Source organism: Condylura cristata, unplaced genomic scaffold, assembly GCF_000260355.1.
Source record: "Condylura cristata isolate star-nosed mole 26May11 unplaced genomic scaffold, ConCri1.0 scaffold00015, whole genome shotgun sequence".
NCBI classification, from domain to species: Eukaryota; Metazoa; Chordata; class Mammalia; order Eulipotyphla; family Talpidae; genus Condylura; species Condylura cristata.
The window spans coordinates 19,321,221-19,339,929 of record NW_004567116.1 but is presented as its reverse complement, the minus strand read 5'-3'; the positions used below and the strand labels follow the sequence as shown (position 1 = coordinate 19,339,929).

At 40.2% G+C, this 18,709-nt stretch overlaps 1 protein-coding gene across 3 annotated transcripts in view; it reads right to left on the bottom strand.

The window, feature by feature from the left end:
- MPPED2 (metallophosphoesterase domain containing 2) overlaps positions 1-18,709 on the bottom strand; it is a 162,850-nt gene that overhangs the window by 98,358 nt on the left and 45,783 nt on the right. For all 3 annotated transcript variants that reach the window (XM_004682959.2, XM_012725735.1, XM_012725736.1), the window contains exon 3: positions 15,314-15,495. In XM_004682959.2, coding sequence (XP_004683016.1) covers positions 15,314-15,495 — 182 coding nt within the window. The remainder of the gene's footprint in view (positions 1-15,313; positions 15,496-18,709) is intronic.

Below are 18,709 nucleotides of genomic sequence, written 5' to 3'. Positions count from 1 at the left end.
AGTGATAAAGCTTCTCTTCGACCCCAAACACCTTGTTCCCACTGACTGGATAGGCAGGGCACGGCTGTGCAAGATTTCATTTTTATAGCTATTGTTAGTCGCTGGGCATCTCTATCTCACACCAGGGTATGCACACAGTATTACAAACACTGGCAGTATTTTCCTAACAGCACCAGCACATAGTTTTGAAAAGGGTAAAATTCCTGTCTACATATGGGGTAAAAGCAATTTTTAAAACCAACAGTATCGCGCTTTGTTACATAATTGAAGTGGATGTGCAGAAGACGTCTCCTGTGAACAGACGCACTTCAGAGACCCTCAGCTCTAAGTCTAGAAGGAGAAGCAACCCCATGAAATCTGAGCCTGAGCCTGGCTGTGTGGCTTGCTCATTTGGTGTGTCTGTCACACTCTTCAGGTGATGCAATAGGGTTCTATCAAGAGGGGAAAGAACTTGTTCTAAAAGCACAGACAACCTTAGACTTCCACCTTGCTAACCCTGACAAAGAGATGAAGAGAAGAAAGCACCACAGAAACTGCCTTGGCGAATTTCCTGATCCTTCTTCCTGTTAGTAGGGGAGTATCCATACTCACCTTACTAACGCCATGTCTAAAACATTTCTAGGAGTCACGACCCTGCTTAAAGTCAAGCACAGGTATTTCTTTTCATTTCTACCTGTTTTTATAGATCGAGTAGCTTCCTAACATTACAGGGCTAAATGTACAAGTTTAAAGTAGACTGTTAGCCTCTATATAAGTTACTGTTAGGCTTCATAGTTACATTGCTTTCGATGAGAATATGGATTCACAAAATGAAGGTTCATCAATGAAAACATAAACATGTGAAATCTCCAAGAAACTCAGAAGTTACAACGAGCTAGTCCAGCCCTCCTGCCAGTAACACTGGTCCTATCTCTCTACCACCACATTTCCATCTTCACGGTCAATTCTATATGCTATTAGTTGAATAGCGATTCCAAATTCAGGTGAGTTTGAAAAATAAATGCACAGGGCTTTGAGTTGTTATGGGCAATGAATCACAAATGATTCTGCAATATGAAATAATTTAGTCAGTAAATAAAACACACACCCTCATTGTCAACATTTTACAAAGAAATCAAAGCACAGAGGTTGTTTATTTTACAGTCAGATGTGTGTCCTCACAGGCAAAAAGTTAGTCTCCTCAAAAAGTAAACAGAAAGCTTACCCCTGACCTTTTTTTTTTTTTCTAACAAAGAGGAAAATATATAAGTGAGATTTATGTAAATGAAAGGAAAGAAGCAACAACACAGCTTAATTGGACACTTACCCTGAGATTATAGGGGGAAAAATGTGTGTTTTCTTTCCTTCTTCAAAAATTTGAACAGAATTTAAGAAACACTGGGGAGGATGAGGGGAAGTAGTTTATTTTAGCTTCATAATGCACAGAAAACTTGCTGCAATAACCTCTAAATCTGGCAAATCAATAATGCATGTTATAGTTAGCTGCTTAATTATTCATTTTGAATGTACTAAATAGAGTTTTAAAACAAATTCCAGATGTGAAAAGAGCTAGGAAAAATACACAATATAATCAAACATAGAAGTCATTTTTCCCTAATGCAATTCTTTTCTAGAACAGTGTAAAAATCTCCCTAATTTTCAAAATTAGAAAGACATTCTGATTAAGCACCTACCCCTCCCCCCCAATTATGTGTTTTATGGGCTATTATAATTGCTAATATCAAATGCTCTAAATACTCTGCCTCCAAAAATTGTTCATAAAAATGGCATATATCACCATAGCAAAAGGTCGCAAGGTGACTTGTAGTAGAGCCTACCACAAATATATTAACCAAATGTATTTAGTTAAAAATAAAAAATGAAATCCGGGGCCCTCCCTGATGGACTAAAGGATTAAGACACAGCACTGCAAGCCAGCTATAGCCATCTCAGTGAGAATTTGATACCCGGCTCCAGGGGTGACCCACATGGTGCAGCAGACCTCTCCTGTCTTGCCCACTGCTCCCTTCAGCAGTGTACTTCATCATTCTGCCTGTTCTGTCCCTGGTGAATCATCTCACCACCCCTGCACCTCTGGCCTGTACCCCAGTTGTGTATGAATAAATAAATAAGTAAATAAATAAATACATACATATATATTTTTTTAAAGTGAAATCCAAACAAATAACAGAATGTTCATTATGGGGCAAATCAAAACAAAAGACTGCTATGTACAGTTGCAAATGTTGTTGACTGCGCAAGAGAGGGAGCCAAAGGTGAGTGAGAGCTATATGCCACACACCAGGCATGTACCCCACAGGCATAAGGGACACCTTTGTACATTTTGTCCAGAAGAATCTTATGAACAAGCATCAGCCCTAAGAGGGCTAACATACCAATAAAACTAGTGGGTGGGTATAGGGGAATGAAAATATGAAACTCCTACTTCCTTTGCCAAGTAATAAAATACAAAAACAACAAACGAAAATAAAACCAATTATAGAGATCTGTCAGTTTTAAACTGAATTCCCCTTCTGAATTATGAAGGCCTTCTAACCAAGGAACTCTGAATTCATTACTTCACACATCCTGGCTAGCAGTCTGTAGCCTTCCATCAGATAAAACCAGGTGAAAAAAGGACTAATTTAAATAGGATCAAGTTTCCATTATAACCCCTCACACTTAAGGGTAAGAAAGAGGGAAAATAATAGTTTTATTTAATTTGATTTGGTTTGACATTAAAAATTGGTGGCAAAGCATAATTCTGGATTAGATCCCAGAATGGGGGGGGGGGGGAATGAAACAACTGCTATCAAGGACATTACTAGGATAGTTGGTAAAATTTGAAGAAGGCTTGCAAATTATATAAATAGAGAGATACACAGACAAGCAAAGTAGAGAGAATCAGATAGAGCATCCCAGCAAAAGAATGATAAAGTAGATGTAGCAAAACATTAACTGAGGAACCCCAGGACAGATGGGAGTTCATTTTATTATTCTTGCAACTCTTCTGAAACTTGAAATTAGATTCAAAATAAGTATAAAAATGTTAATTAAAATGATTAATCAATGCAAATATTGATTTATAATGATGGGCCCTGAAGCTACATAAAGTTACAATGTATTTTTACTTCAAATTTAAAAATTTTATAAAAACAACACTGGAAGAACCCACAGGGCTTCTCATGGTGCGAAGTGGGGTCTGTACCCCCTCACCGAGACTCCACGGTACTTCCTGCTCCCCGCAAGCAGGCAGGCAGCGCAATCAGTGGTCTTCTCTTCCATCTCCCTTGCATGACTCTTAAGTAAGCATGTGCAGGGTGAGCTAATAATTTGCCACGTATCTCTGATGAGCACTCTATTATTTGCATCATAATATTTTCATTTCTTGCTCCTGCACATAAAGCTATGTTGACAGCAAGGTCAGTTAAGTTACTATAAGGGGATTTTTAATGAAAACAATTATAAATTTAAAATAACTGTGTTTAAAGCATTTAACAGTCACTAGGGTCAAGTGATTACAGTGGTTACAAGACCCATGGGACATGTTCACACCAAAACAAAGTGAATAAATTACCTCGGCTGGCGCATGTAATCACTAAGTGACCACAGGGGTCAAGCAGAGTGGAACCCTGAAGACGTTCACGCAAAACCAATAATGAAAATTTATCAGTCAAAATGAGGGGAAGGGAGGGGGGATGTAAAGAATTAGTGAGTCAAGCGATAGACTGGAAGCAGAACTGACTCTCCCTTTGCGGCTTGCAGGGCCAAGAAAACGACATTTAAAAACCCAGGGGACAGTTGGAAACATGACTCCAGGAAACAATATGCAGGCAGGCTGGGAGGAGGTGAGAGAGTTCAAACGGAAGTGATCTATGCTCTGCCAGCAAGTTCAAAGCCAGACCCAGGACCACTGTGGTATGAGAATGGCTGTCCTGATGCAGCAACCCATGCTGGGGTCTGGAAATGCCTTCAGAGATCACCAATCTAAGCCAAGGAGAGATGTGATGGTAATCAAATGATCATCTCCTAGCATTCCTTGGGGGTGGGGGCAGAAGGATGGGTGAAGGGAGAGGAGCGGAGGGCACTGGCAGTGGGGTTTCAAGGAGCACACAGAATTAGTTATTCAAATGACTGAAATAAAAGAGAAAGAATTTCACATGGTTCTTGACATCTTCTGAGGATGCTGCTTCAACTTTATCCTCACCTGTCTATTTCTCTTTGTTGTAAAGAAGAGGTAGCTGAAGGTCAGAGAAGTAACACAGTTTGCTTAGGCCTAGAGCACAACTCAACATTTATGGAAGAGTCACTATTTGCAAAAGACTCCAATAGGAACGTGTTCTCAGGAAATACATCATCCAGGGAGACCAGAAACCCTACACATAAAGTGTGTCATTACCCTGGCGCAGCATGGAGTGAAGGTAGAGATGATGACCGATGGAAAAGGTGGGGCCAGCTTCATAATAAAAGTAGCCTTTTTATTGGGTTACTTGTCACATGAGTCAGAAGGGAAATACAGAAATATAATGAATGTGGCCTTCAAGTATAATGAGGAGTTCACAGAAAAAAAGGAACAAGACTGGTAGGTAGGCAGTGTGGCCAACATGAGCACATTTTTATTAAACATGTACTGATGTCAACTAGACTCAAGACACTGTGCTTTCAATGGGATCACTGATGATGAGCAAGAGACTCAACCCATTATTATGGAGTTTGTTTTTGTTCCGGCATCATGTTCTGAGTGTCAGGCTCTATAAGAGGAGCCAGTGATAAACAAGGCAAGTCTAGCTCTCACAGACTTCTGGCTTCCCCGAAGGAAGACTGCTAATAAATAAGACACAGAGGTAAGAAAAGCAAGATCTTACCAAGGAGGCGTTTGAAGAGGGACCCACATATCAGTGATTAAATTGAGAAAAATCTTGGGACAGAAAGATACTGGGGTAAGAAAAGCAAGATCTTACCAAGGAGGCGTTTGAAGAGGGACCCACATATCAGTGATTAAATTGAGAAAAATCTTGGGACAGAAAGATACTGGGATCAGAGGAGAGGGAACAAATGCTGAGGTAGAAGCCCGAATAGTGAAGGAGAGGGCAGAGAGAAGTGTGGTGGGAGGGAAGGGACCAGGTACACTGGACTAGCTCATAAAGAGCCTTGAATACCACAGCAGACTTCATCATCAATTAATGATTCCTAAAATAAACTCCATAAAATATTGGCCTATTAGTATGTCCCAGAGAAAAAGGATCCTGTGTACTCATGTCTATGATCTATGAAAAAGGTGACGTGACCATCCAACCTGCGTGTTAGCAGAATTAAATGAATCCTTGTTATAAAAGGTCAGGTCATAGGAAGTATTCACTAAGTGTTAGTTGTTGTTATTAAATGATTCTGGAGAGATGAAGGGCAGGCTAGGCCCCAGCAATTTTTAAAGGACAACAGAGGCCTGAAAAATACTCAAGAAATAAAAGTAATAAAATGTAGTCACAGATAGAGGAGGTTTAAGAGCCTGGGTTAATTGTCACATGAATCAGAAGGGGAATTCAGGAGAATGAACAGTATTTAGAGGAGACAATAAATCAGTTTGACGTATACTGGTTTTGAGATTTGTGTACCTTCTAACATCTATGGTAAAAATATCTTATCTCTGGTTAGATGCAAGTATCTGGAAAGATTAAGGTGATATTAGCCTTTTGATTCGTGAATAAGCCCTCAAAGATTGAACATCATTTCCCAGGTTTTGATGAGCAGAGTTAGCATAAGATGGGAGGAGTAGTCACAGTCCCACAGAGGAAAAACCCCTAGCCCTGCATCCTGCACTAAAAGACCTGTGCAAAGGTAAGGCATTTTTTGGCCTCTCTGAATTTTTTTTTTTTTTTTTTTTTAAGATTTGTTTATTTATGCAGACAAAACACAGGTATAGACCAGAAGTGCAGGGGCGGTGAGAGGATTCATTAGAGCAGAGGGAGCAGAATAGGCTGCTGATGAACTACACTGCTGAGAAGAGCAGTGCGTGAGGCAGGAGAGGGCTGCTGTGCCATGTGGGTCACCACTGGGGCTGGGGATAGAGCTCGCACTGAAGCTGCTGCAGCTCACTTGCAGTGCTGCGTCATAACCTGCTGCACCATCAGGGAGGGCCCAGTCTCTCTGAGTTCTAGCTGCCTAATTTATAAAACAGGAGAGTTACAACTGACAGAAAGAAGCTGGAGGTTGACTGTGCTGATCCTCCTGGCTTTTTCCTTTCTGAGGTCTCACTGCCCACCACAAAGCAGGACCTGTCCCTGAGAGACACCTAGCACACTGTAAATACCGTTGGAGGGTAAGTCCCTTCATGCTCTGGGAAACAAGGTTATGGCCCGGTACTTGGAATTACAGAGAGTAGGGGGCTATTTTCCCTCTTAAGCCAAATAATTTGAAAAAGCTGGGGACCTTTTTTTGTTTCCACGGAGCTTTAAAATTTATTATTCATAGTGATACCATTTTTTTTTTGTTATTTTGTTCAAGGTTTCCTTCTTTTCAGGGATTGTTTTTTTTGGTTTTTTTTGCCAAGGTTATTGTTTCCAGGGCTCAATCAAAGGTATTGTTCTTGAGCTATTTCAGAAAGGAGAAAGCAAAGGGCTGGAAGACTCGAAACGTCATCCAGTGCCTTTAACTCTTGGTCCAGCCCTTACGCTGGCTCACTGTATGACCCCTCCTGTCCTTCCACCTTCCCGGATCTCCATCCATCCATCAGTAAGACAGGGCTAATACTGTTGCCCATATCAACTTCCCTGAGCCATTATAAGCATTAATGATCTAATATACTCAAGGGGACTTTGAGTCCTTTGGAGAAAGATGTCATATAAATTAGAGGCATTATAATTAATGTAATTTTAGAAAATGGCTGGCTATAACACAGAGGACTGGGTTCATGAAGATCACAACTGACCCCGTCATGTCCTGGGTCACTAATGATTCTTTCTAATGGAACAAAACCCAATCTCACTTATTTGAGTATATTCAACCATTTGGTGTTTGGGTTCATTTTTTTTCTTCAAGTACTTTATTTAATCATCTATAACAAAGTGAACTGTACTTTAAAGTTCATTTTATCCTTATTGGGAATACATGTAAAATGTATTTATATGAGAATTAGACTATGATATACTTTTCTTTAGAATAAGATTTTTCAGTGTACAAAAGGATAAATGAATAATAAGCATGAATCAATGGTCACTTGGATTAATCAAGTGTTCATCCTATTCTGTTACAGTAAGAAAGAGATGTTTGCATCTACACAGTGAATACAAAGCAACCCTGTGAAATCTTCGAATCACACACTAAGAATAAAAGTCCTCAGTGAACTGCTTGAAATAAAAAGTGAAGCTATTAAATAAATTAGAACTAGGATAGTCATTAGGAAAACCAAATTATGAATCAAAAACTGAAAAGTATAGCATGTCTGATAAAGCTTTTGTGAATAAGTTAAGAAGGAAGAGACTCCTTTGATATTAAACTGAACAATAAGAATCAGGGAATTCTCAGCTCCAATGGACTCTCTGGCATATTCTCCCCTGTCAATCAAGGGAAAAGTCACTGGGTTTGCTCTTCTTAAAGCCTCCTACCTTTACCACTTTATTAGATATGACTATTCAGTGACCTTAAAGTTATACAGCTATCAGATGGGGTACTGGCACGGGCATTCTGGTGGAGGCTGCCTGGAATATGTATACATATGGAAGAAGAAAAATGGAATCCCCAAAATTAAAATATAATTTTTCTAAGAATTTATACTACTCTAAGCATTCCAGTGAGGCTTCCCTCCTAAAGTCCTTTCTCAATCTTTTCTTTAGGGAATGGCCAGGGACCTTACGAGAGGAGACAGTTGCCATTATGTCACATCAGTGTTTGATTCAAAACGGTACATTTCAACTTGCCTACTCCACAAACTCCAGTTCGCAATCATTTTGTATTGGTTCAAAAAAAAAATTCAGTAAAAGACTTAAATGGACAAATATGCCTGGGAAGCATTATGTATAAGATTTAAAAGAAAATAAAATTGAAATATGTTGTACTGGAGTGAGACAGGAGACAATGGTCAGGGATGGTCCCAGAAGGTAGTTACACTGGAAGGCAGTGAGTGAGCCAAGTTAAAGATGGGGAAAGCAGATGACAGGAGCATAAAGGAGGCCACCTGGTCCTCTCGGGTGTATGGTTCATAGGTGAATTAGACTCTCGAGACATCTGTGTACGTTGGGTCTGGGTGCTTAAAAAGGAGTCAGCACTGGGTTTCTCGGGCATGCTGCTGCTCACTCTTTTCTCCATCCTGCAATCGGAGTGCACTATGGCTCACTGTGGAATAAAAGGCTGTAAGGCCACTGGCCCGCAAGTTCTGCCAGGGAGTCAAAGAAACTCATCCACACGGTGGGAATGAGAAGTCTCACCAGCTTAAACAATAACAGGTGAAATTTATTGACGGATCACTACCTGTACATATTGGGGATCCATTACATTGTTTAACCAAACAAAAATGCTGGCAGTTAAACTACATTAAGCTTTAATAATTCCCTTTCACAGATTAAGAAACCGAAGATCATGACATTAACAATGTTGAAACCAGGATTTGAAGCTCCAACTTTATACTCCTGCTCTTCCCCTGCCAGCGTATGGTCTATTGAGACCTCAATACACACCCAGGCATTTGTGCACCACCCAACAATTAACAACAGTTACCTGTGAATTGTAGGATATACTGGTGAGCTTCATTTCTTTTCTGTGCCATTATTTGCAATTTTCATAATGAATATGGGAACTTTCACAATTAGAAAAAGAGTCTGAAGTCATTTTTGCAAACGCCTTAAAGGAGAAAGATTTTTTTTGCCACAGGATATTTAAAAATATGTCACACAAACTGTCATGTACTACTACGAGTAGTAGGCAGAACTCACAAGCTTTATATAATACAAACTGGTAACAGATAAAAACTTTTTAAAGTATATATTGTATGGATCAACAGTTTTAGGAAATTATTTGATGAATATAACTACAAAGAGAGAGTAAAAAGGAAGTTCACTACAGCAATAGAGAGGGAAAGAAAAGAATGAAAACATCATAGATGTCAACTAACACAGATCTGAATAATGGAATTAATATTCCACCTTACAACAGAATACTACACAGGCAATAAAAAATAGTCATTAGATACAAAATTTTTAAGGGTGAAGATGTGCTGCTATTAAGGATACTCAAAATAGAAAAGAAAAATATTTCCCAAATGTGGCACACCAAATAATAATATTCTGAAAACAGGGTTATGCACAAGTGTGTAAGTTCTACTTTGCACATGTTGTGTGTATCTTATTGATACTGAAACTATTCTTTTTTGGGAAAAAGGATTTTAGTCATATTTACTGATGTGGAAGCAGCTTATGATATATTGTCAAGAAGAAAAACAAGAGAATAGCTCTACTGTGAGATCTCTGAGTTTAGCAAAATATGTGTATGTATACATATGTACCAGGAGAAAATATTTCATAGATTCAGACAAAAATGTGAGTGGCAGTTATGTCACCCATGGGTAATTTTGTTTCCTTCTTTTTTTGGTTATCTCTATTTCTAACGTCAAGAATGAACATGTATGACATGTATTCTTAGGGGAAAAAAATAGCTCAGCATATAAAAACATTTCCTAAAGACTAGCTCCAAAACTTTGAACGAACAACAAGATGACTGGCAAAGGAACACTGTGTCCCAATATGATTATTCTGAAAGGGGCCAAACTATCTTGTATGCCTACAATCTGGAATGTTTGTTACAGTCACACTCCGTTATATCCAGGTCTATCTAACACAACACTCCTACAAATACAAGTGACCCTCTTCTTGAGACTTAGCTTGGAAGCATTTTTGTCCTTTCTCTTAGGCCTGAAGACACTGGAGCTCAGAACTGAAGCTCAGAACTACTAAATGACAACTGAAACTGAAGGAAAGTCATAACTAAAGGTTCCTGGCATTAGTGATGTGTTAAAAGGGACTTTGACTGACTAGATTTTTATATATAAACTTCTGGCTGGAAGTATAGGCTGACCAAGAAATCCCCTTCTAATTATAATACAAGAGACAAACCAACAAACTCTTTTCAAGTATTTCTGCACATAAGCACCATTATAGAGAAGAAAAAAGGGAAGAATACATTTTATAATCAGTCCTACATGATTTTAAAATCTGGACCAAAAGTGCAGGCAGAAAAATTCTTGTATCTTTATGTTCATTTATTCATTCATTTTTCATTCAACAACCAGTGTGTGTTGTGTATTCCAGATCTCAGATCTCAGATACTCAGAACGGGGTATACAAAGAGCACTGGTTAGACACCTCCCCGTTAAGGAGGGAAGAGGCAAGAACAACACTATACAACAGTCATGAGGAGAGCTGTTCAGGAGCCTGACCAACATGTTAAAGGAAGCAATCAGCTCTGAGGCAAACAGGATGCATGGCAATCCCTTAGCAAACCCTGTCCCCTACTCATGTCAAAGGCCAAAATGAAGACAGTGAAATGCTAATGTCACAATGTCATTCAGAGGACATCTCTTGGAGTTTATGAAACTGGCTGTATCTTCCATAACTTTAAATCACCACCACTGGAATGCCAAATGCATCTCCATCTCCAGGCCTTCTCATAGGTCAACTCAGTAGGGGAAGGGAGGTGCCACAAAATGGACTTAGCATGACACAAACCCACCTTAGACCTATGCATAAATATGTGTGAGTGTGTATTAAGGAAGGTGGTTATTCCAAGGGCCATGGTTTAACCCAGGATATGGTCCCTCCAGCCCGATCCCAAGCCATAGCTGGAGAATGGAAAAACATAGACTACATCTAAGTTTTGGAGTCTTATGGCCCAAATTCAAATCCTGAGGTGACCCACTGGTTAGATGATAACCTTAAATTAACTCCATTAATTTCACCAAACCTCAGCTTCCTCATAAGTAAAATAGAAGCTACATATTTCACAAATTATTCTGAGGATTGCGTGAAATGTGCAGTGGGGCTGTGGGAGAGTACCGTGTCTACAACCCACGGACAGCACAGGTTAGTTCAACTCCCTCCTTGTTCAAACCATTAATTTCCTAAGTGATCCTGGGAAATCATTTCCTTGTTCCAGCCTGTTTTCCCCGTCTACCAAATCAGGAGATGGGACCTCAAAGGCCTAACATCCTGTCCATTTGGTGTTATTGTTAAGAAAGAGGCTTGTTTACAGTCTCAACTTTATGCCACCTGGTATTCATTCTCACACTCTAAGCCCCCCTTTAATTCATGGTTCCTTCCAGTTCTGCCCTTTGGATTCTATGCCACCGCTCTGTTGAAAGTTGTCTGTAGGCCAGCAGCCGTGTTAAGAATGGCACACTTTTTGGCCCTCCCTGGTGGCGCAGCGGGTTGAAGCACAAAACTGAGAATCTAAAGCCGCTTCCTCATGAGTTCGATTCCCGCCTGCCCCGGAGGTGACCACATGGTGTGGCAGACCTCTCCTGACCCACCCGCTGCTCCCCTCAGCAGTGTACTTCGTCGATCTGCCTGTTCTGTTCCCCACTCTGTCTCTGGTGAAGCCTCTCACCGCCCCTGAGCCTCTGGCCTGTACCCCAGTTCTGTATGCACAAATAAATAAATCTTTAAAAAAAAAAAAAAAGAATGGCACACTTTTATCACAGAGCATATCCTCACAACCACCATGGGGTATACAGTGATTATTTTTCCACCCATTTTACAATCGAGGAAAACAAGTCTCAGGAGTTATCAAAAGTAAAGGATTAAAAGCTGGCTCTGCCTGCTATGGTTACACTACACTTCCTTTCTATCCTTGTTTATCTTATAAATTACTTTATGTGGGCCCTCCTGGTGGCGCAAGGGGTTAAAGTGACCACTTCGGCACAACTTTGATTCCCAGCCAGGAAAGTGACCCACATGGCATGGCAGGCCTCTGTGACCTGCCTACTGCTCCCTTCAGCAGTGTGTTTCATTTATCTCCCGGTTCTGCTCTCTACTCTGTCTCTCATGAGTCTTCTCACCACCTCTCCGCACCTGTGGCTCATACCCTAATTCTTATATGCACAAATAAATAAATCTTTAAAGGAAATAAGTTTCTTCATGGTCATAACTGTGTGTTGCACCTGCTAAATGTCAAAGGTAACTATTAGCCTCTGAATCCACAAAGGACACATGACGGGATTCTCAGGCCCTGAAGCTGATAGGTCAGGGTGGGCATCAAGATGGACATCTTTCATTGCACATGGTCAAACGCTGCTCAACTGCCACAAGAAGCCACCAAAAGCTGCATTTTAGCTCAAGCTTTAAATCTGTGAGCTCCCCAGCTGCCATAAGCCCACTCATTATGCCACAGAATGGTATAGACAAAAGGCTCACACTTGGGGGTCAGACACCTCCAAGACTATAAGACTATAAGTGGATTACTTAGCCTCTCTGAGCTTTTAATTTACTAAGTGGTCTTGGGTATATCAACACAAGGGAGCTTCAGGTTCCTCACCTGTAAAATAAGGATATCATCGGGAACCTTGGAGGAATGTTACAGGGATAAGGTCTATAGAAAAGGAAGCAGAAAAGGAGCTTGGGGAACACTGAGATAATTTCTAGTGATCAGGGGATTCTAGGTGAGAGTAGAAAGATGGATATCAGTTAGAGGTTCACTGGCTTCTAAGTGCCTGCTGAATCTGTGAGGAGCCATACCAGTGAAAGGAGACTGTCCTAAGTCAGCTAATTTCTTAGGGCAAAAGCCATAGGTTGGAAGACTCTTGACCCACCTGCTAGGTCACCTGATAGTTGTTGCTTGGCATGTTTATCAGGTGAAAGGTTCCTCGCTGAGCCAAGTGGTATAATGTAATCACACACCATCTCTCCCTCTCCCCCTCTTGGAGGCACCAGGAGGTCACCCCAATAATGGTGAGCTATTCTAGGCTTACCTACAGTGCCTACTTCTCTGTTCATATCCCTGGACTCCCTTCAGCCTCATATTCTCCATTCCCTGCTGAGACCTTTTCCTGCTGCCTCACAAGATCTGCGGGGGGAGGGGGAGAGAAGGAACTGACCACACCACTGAACCTTAGCGGTTTTCTTTCCTTATCATTTTATTTCTTTAGTTACGGCACATTTCCATTTATGGAGTACTTTCCCTTATAAAACCTACCAGTTTTTACTTCTACTCTACTGAGTAATTCCTCTGACCTCTTCTTGTTTTTACCCTTTAAATATCTGTTGATGGTTCATTCACCACATTCCCCATTCGGTTATTAATGGTCCACAAAAACTTACTAGCAGCAATCATTTACTGATTAATCTGAACAACAATCCGGAAAGACAGGTAGTATTAATCCTTAGTTCTTCAGAGGGAATCCAAGGGGAAAAGAGAGGTTAACTCAGTTGCCCAAGGTGAGTGGCTAAACAAGATTAGACCCAAGATCCAGCCGGTCTTGAATTTCTGTAAACACTTCCCACCACATTGCTTTCTTTCTTTACAAACCCACATTTCAATACAGCTAGATCCTTTCTGTGTTGAGATCCAGTTGTCACAGAATAGTTTAAAACAGTCAAAATTCAATTCCAGTAATTTCAGACCTAAGAAAATTGGTAAGCCAAAGACAGAGTACTACCTGGAAACCAATTTTACAGATGCAAAAGTAGAAATATCTGGGCAATGCCCTGGCTCCATCACAGGGAGACTCTAAGAAAGTCACTAAGTTTCTTTGGATCAAAGTGGTCTGGAAAAATTTTAGAGACAGTGAGACTTATCATATCATGTCTTTAAGTGATATGACTGAATGCCTACTAAACAGCACAACATAAAACCTCCAATATTAGTGCTGTTAAGATCACAGTGAAATTGTTTAAAAAACTGTTAAAAAAAAAACAGCTACAGTCCCAGTGGGAAACAGGAAGCCAGTAAATAGCAGGAATCATAAAAAATTTTGCATCTTTTACCTTAATAATTTAACTTGTATATGGCTTTTCCCCCTAAGAAGTAGGTCAGTGGAGGCAAATAGACATAGACCAACAAAAAAAGAGCACATTCCAGTGCTAAGCATCACAGAAAAAATTGATAGCAGTGTATGTAAATGTTTACTTCTTAGAGGTATGCCTCATTATATCAAAACAGAGCAATTTGAGTGCCAAGCTGCTATTAAAAAGAATTAGTGTGAAAATTATTTTCAAAAATCACTCAAAGTCCTACCAAAACTATTAATTACACAGCCAAACTACAAGAACAGATATGTCCTCTGATGTCAGCTATCAAAACATAGACAACTGTGCAAGATGACATGACAATTCAAAATCACTCTGCTATCAGTTAGGCTTATTGGTTTTTTTCTTAGTATTGATATTTTTAACTGTTTTTAATGAAAACTTTTTCGGTTACCACATTTCATTATTCAATCAATAATCTTAAAATGTCTCAAACTCTGCATTAGTCTAGTGGACAGATTTAAAGTCTCTGCCTAAATTTCCACAGTAATATTTGTTGGCTGACACATTCACGACATTATCCTGCTGGAGTGATTTCTGCCTTTCCTGTGTAACCCTTCGGTGCCTTTAGAGATCCCCAAATCTCAGAACCCGCATTTCTTTTCCTCTCCTAAGAAGAGTCTTCCAAAGTTGTTCTCTAAACTAACTATGAATAGCCCCGCAATTGTCTGGTAATGTTAATATTTGGCAACTGCCTGACCCAAGAGCCAATATTTTTCTATAACCTCGACCCGTGGGTGCCCCAACAGCAACCACAAAGTTGCCGTTATCCTTCTCACAGAGGATAAGGTGACTTCATGCCCCAAGGTCTGGCAGCTCTACAGCAGGCCAGCCTGTCTGTACAGGGGTGGTACAGCTCCCTTCTGGCTCACTGGGGAAAGCTGCTCACCACAGTACAGCAGGATCTCTCCTCCAGGGAGAGCTTTACCTCCTCTGACTTCACTTCCTAGTAGGTCATTTGTACATCTTTGCTCATAATATCTGGGAAAGACTGCAGAGCCAATGAATTAAAAATATGATTCTAGGTCTCATGTGTGCCAATGAATGCCCTCATTAAAGCAGAATGAGTGAGATGAGATCGCTTTCAAAGCTTTCTATCCCTTTGCCCCAGAGCCGCCGAGGCCAGGCACTGAAAGGATGCACAGTAAAATTAAATATCTAAAAATTCATCTTTAATTAACAGAATTGGATTAAAGCTAGACACCATCGCATATCATACGAGAAATGGCTGAGCTGGCTTCCAAGTGCTCTAATTCAATTAGGACGCAGTGAGTGACACTCGGACGGGAAAGGTTAATTGGGGGCACCAGAACGCAATCATTCCTTACCTAACCAGTCATTAAACTTCTTAACCTCTGAGGGCAGTCCCAGCTCGGTGAAATCGCCTGTGTGGAGAAGGATGTCCCCATAAGGCATCTGGATACCATCTGTTCTGGAGTGTGTGTCTGAGATGCAGACAAACCGCGTGTGGCCCGCTGGTTTTGGAGTATCATATGGGATGGGGTCGACCCTAAAGTAGACATAACAGATCCCATAACAGTTAAATATATTAGAACCCTCGTATTTGTCATCGCACATACATATCGATTGTTATCCGTGAACACACCCAGACAAACTGTTGCAAAAGCAGAAGGATCCCCTTGTGTCAACAGACACTTTGGGGCACAAAGGAGACAGCACCATCCACCAACAACCCCACCGGACAAATTCACAGTCTTACTTACCTGGAAGGAAAAAAATAAAAGGAAAGAATAGCTTATATGTACAGCCAGAAATAACCCAGGAAACTGATAGTGATTAATGGTAAAATTCAGCAATATTGAGCCCCAATTGGGAAAGCAAAATTAAGCTATTTTCTCCCTCATCATGCTCTGATTGATCCCACTACTCATTAAGAATTGGATAACTAATTTATGCCTTCTTAAACATGCACAACTTAAGCAATGAACTAATTTACAGAGAACAGTCTATACACGCTTTGCCAACTGAGATGTGGAGTTTGAGATGGCACGTAGATGTAATTTCCCTTCCACAAGTACTCACACCTGTATCTTCATGCTTTGGTGGAGAGATTAGCAAATCAAAGTGTGGGAAGAACAGGTGATGCCCAAATAAGAGAACTTTCCAAAAGAAAAAGGTATTAAAAGCGCTCTGCCAAGTTCCTTTACCACCAAGAGTTATCTGCAGACCCAGTTCCATTGCTTGGGTTACCACAAATGCTCAAATGCCTTGGGCAAAGATTCTACTCAGTACAAATAGTAAGGCTTTTAATGGGTATGTATAGATTTACATATGCATTAATATATGTATAGTTTTAGAGACTTAAGCACTGTGAAATTACACTGGGGCATAAGAATCAAAAGGCAAAATGATCAACCCAAAGCAAAGAAAATGAAACAGAACATTCTCATTTAATTGAGTGTAACAAAGTGTACTAAATAAACTTGGTAAAGAAATGCAAATCTAACTCTTCAAGCATACAGCTTTAATTATTTAAGGGGTTTGTAGCAGAGTTAAGGATGCTTTCACTATATTAACTCTACACTGACAGCCTCTTTTAATTTCGCCATAGAAATGTACACTTATTTTGGAGTACATGGGTGAAAAGAAACAGTTACTAATGCAAAGAGAAGGTCACCAGAGAAGCAAATCTGCAATGTGGAGACTAAAGCGTGAAACATTAAATAAAGAAGGGTATTTCATATCACAGCCCCACCCTGGCTAGTTAACATGCAGCTGGGAACACACTACAAGCTCAATCCTAGATTCCCCAGGCCTGTTGCCTCTACAGGCTTTGTTTAATTTTTCTCTCACTTACTCCTTTTTTTTAAAGAAACAATCTGTTTGAACAAGGGCAATTTTATTGTGGAACAAAGAAAACAGTGTGCGACCTGGGTAGCCCAACAATTCTTTAATGGCAGAGAGTCAGGAAGAAGAAAGGAGAGCTAGGAAAGGGAGAGGGAGGTGGGGGGAGGGGCTGTGAAGTGACCCACTAACATAGTGGGTCACACAGGAAATCCAAACAGAAAGTTTGACTTCTGCAAAAAAAAAAAAAAAGAAAAAGAAAGAATGGTTTCTTCCTGTACTATTTAGAAATCAGTAGTGCTGTTACCATGGAGAAAATCCACTAATCCACTGAAATCTCATGAGGAACCTGGGGGCCCTCCTGATTACATAAAAACGTTATGTTTCTATACATCAACATTTGGCATCTTCCTTCCCACTACTGAGACTCAACCTCAGGGGATCCCAATATTGCCAGTGCTCTTAAGGTCGCTTTCTGTGAGAAAGAATGTTCCCTGATACAGAAGACTGGCAGCCTCTGCAAGCGACAGGTGATAATCTATTACTGTTCTGAAAGTTGAGATGCTCACAAGGATGGGACTGTGCACATTAATACTTAATTCATGGACATTTGACTGAAAAATTAAAACAAACTACTAGACTTCTAAATATATGAATGACTAAAATAAATGCCTTGTATAGAGACATAATCATGTGTATCTATAAAGATGTACATATCTCTATTTATCGTGTTTCATGCTAATGGTAATATGTAACTCAGTTCAGCTAAGGGCATAACTACCACATCAAAATATTTGATGACAGGGCCTCCCTGATGGCACAAGGGGTTAAGTCTTAGCACTATCAAGTTTTCATCAGCCACTGCAGAATGAGTTCGATCCTGATCAGGGAGATGACTTAAATGGTACAGCAGACCTCTCCTGCCTCGACTGCTGCTCCCCTCAGCAGTGTATTTCAGTACAGCTGCCTGTTCTGCTCCCTACTCAGTCTCTGGTGAATCCTGTCACCACTACCCTCCACCTCTGTATGCACAAATAAATAAATCTTCAAAATCCTTATGAGAGAGCTATTACAATTACCATTTTGATTTTATTATATACAAAGTCACACAGATTTAAATTCATCACTGTGAATGGACAATATTCTATGAATCTACTCAGTTTGGAAAAGTGAATCATCATTTGGTATATAATTTGCTCTCCATCTAATCCTAAATTGAGGATTATAATAACCTTCTTACACTTTTGGAACACCAGACAACTTCCTTTCCCAACCTGCCACTTTCTCTAAAGAAACATTTAAATATCCAGCAGAATTAAGAAAGAAAGAAAAATCAAGGAATGGAAAAATAGAAAGGATGGGAAGAGGAGAAAATGTTCCTCTCCACACTGAGTTGATATAAAATGACTTGGAAGAACATGGGGAGATTGGCAGATAAGGTTCACCCCTCAACACCACCAACTTGATGTCACTGGAGACAAATAATTAGGGATCTTTGGGCAAACACGGAGGACTGATTCAAGGTAGATGACTTGGGGAGCGGCTGGTATAACAATGTAAATGCAGCATGTATATACTTCCCCTTGCCCAAGAACTAAGTACCAGGCAAGACACAGCCTCTGAAGGCAAGACAGCAGGTCTGAAATCAGGCTGCTAGGTAACAGGAGAGGCACCACCTAGGGGTCTAAGAAGGAAAACATTTCCATCTAAAGACAATGTTGAAATAAGACATCTAGTAGAGGGGGCAAGTTATAGAAGCTATAATTAAAGTTGAGACAACCCTAGGGAAACTATTTCCAAATTGGGCATTTGGTAAACACATTGAAAAAAAAAAGTCAAGACGATCAAACATTTTGCTGTACAAGCATATCTAAGGGAGACCAATTTTGACTGTATCAGAAATTCTATCTGTTCATATT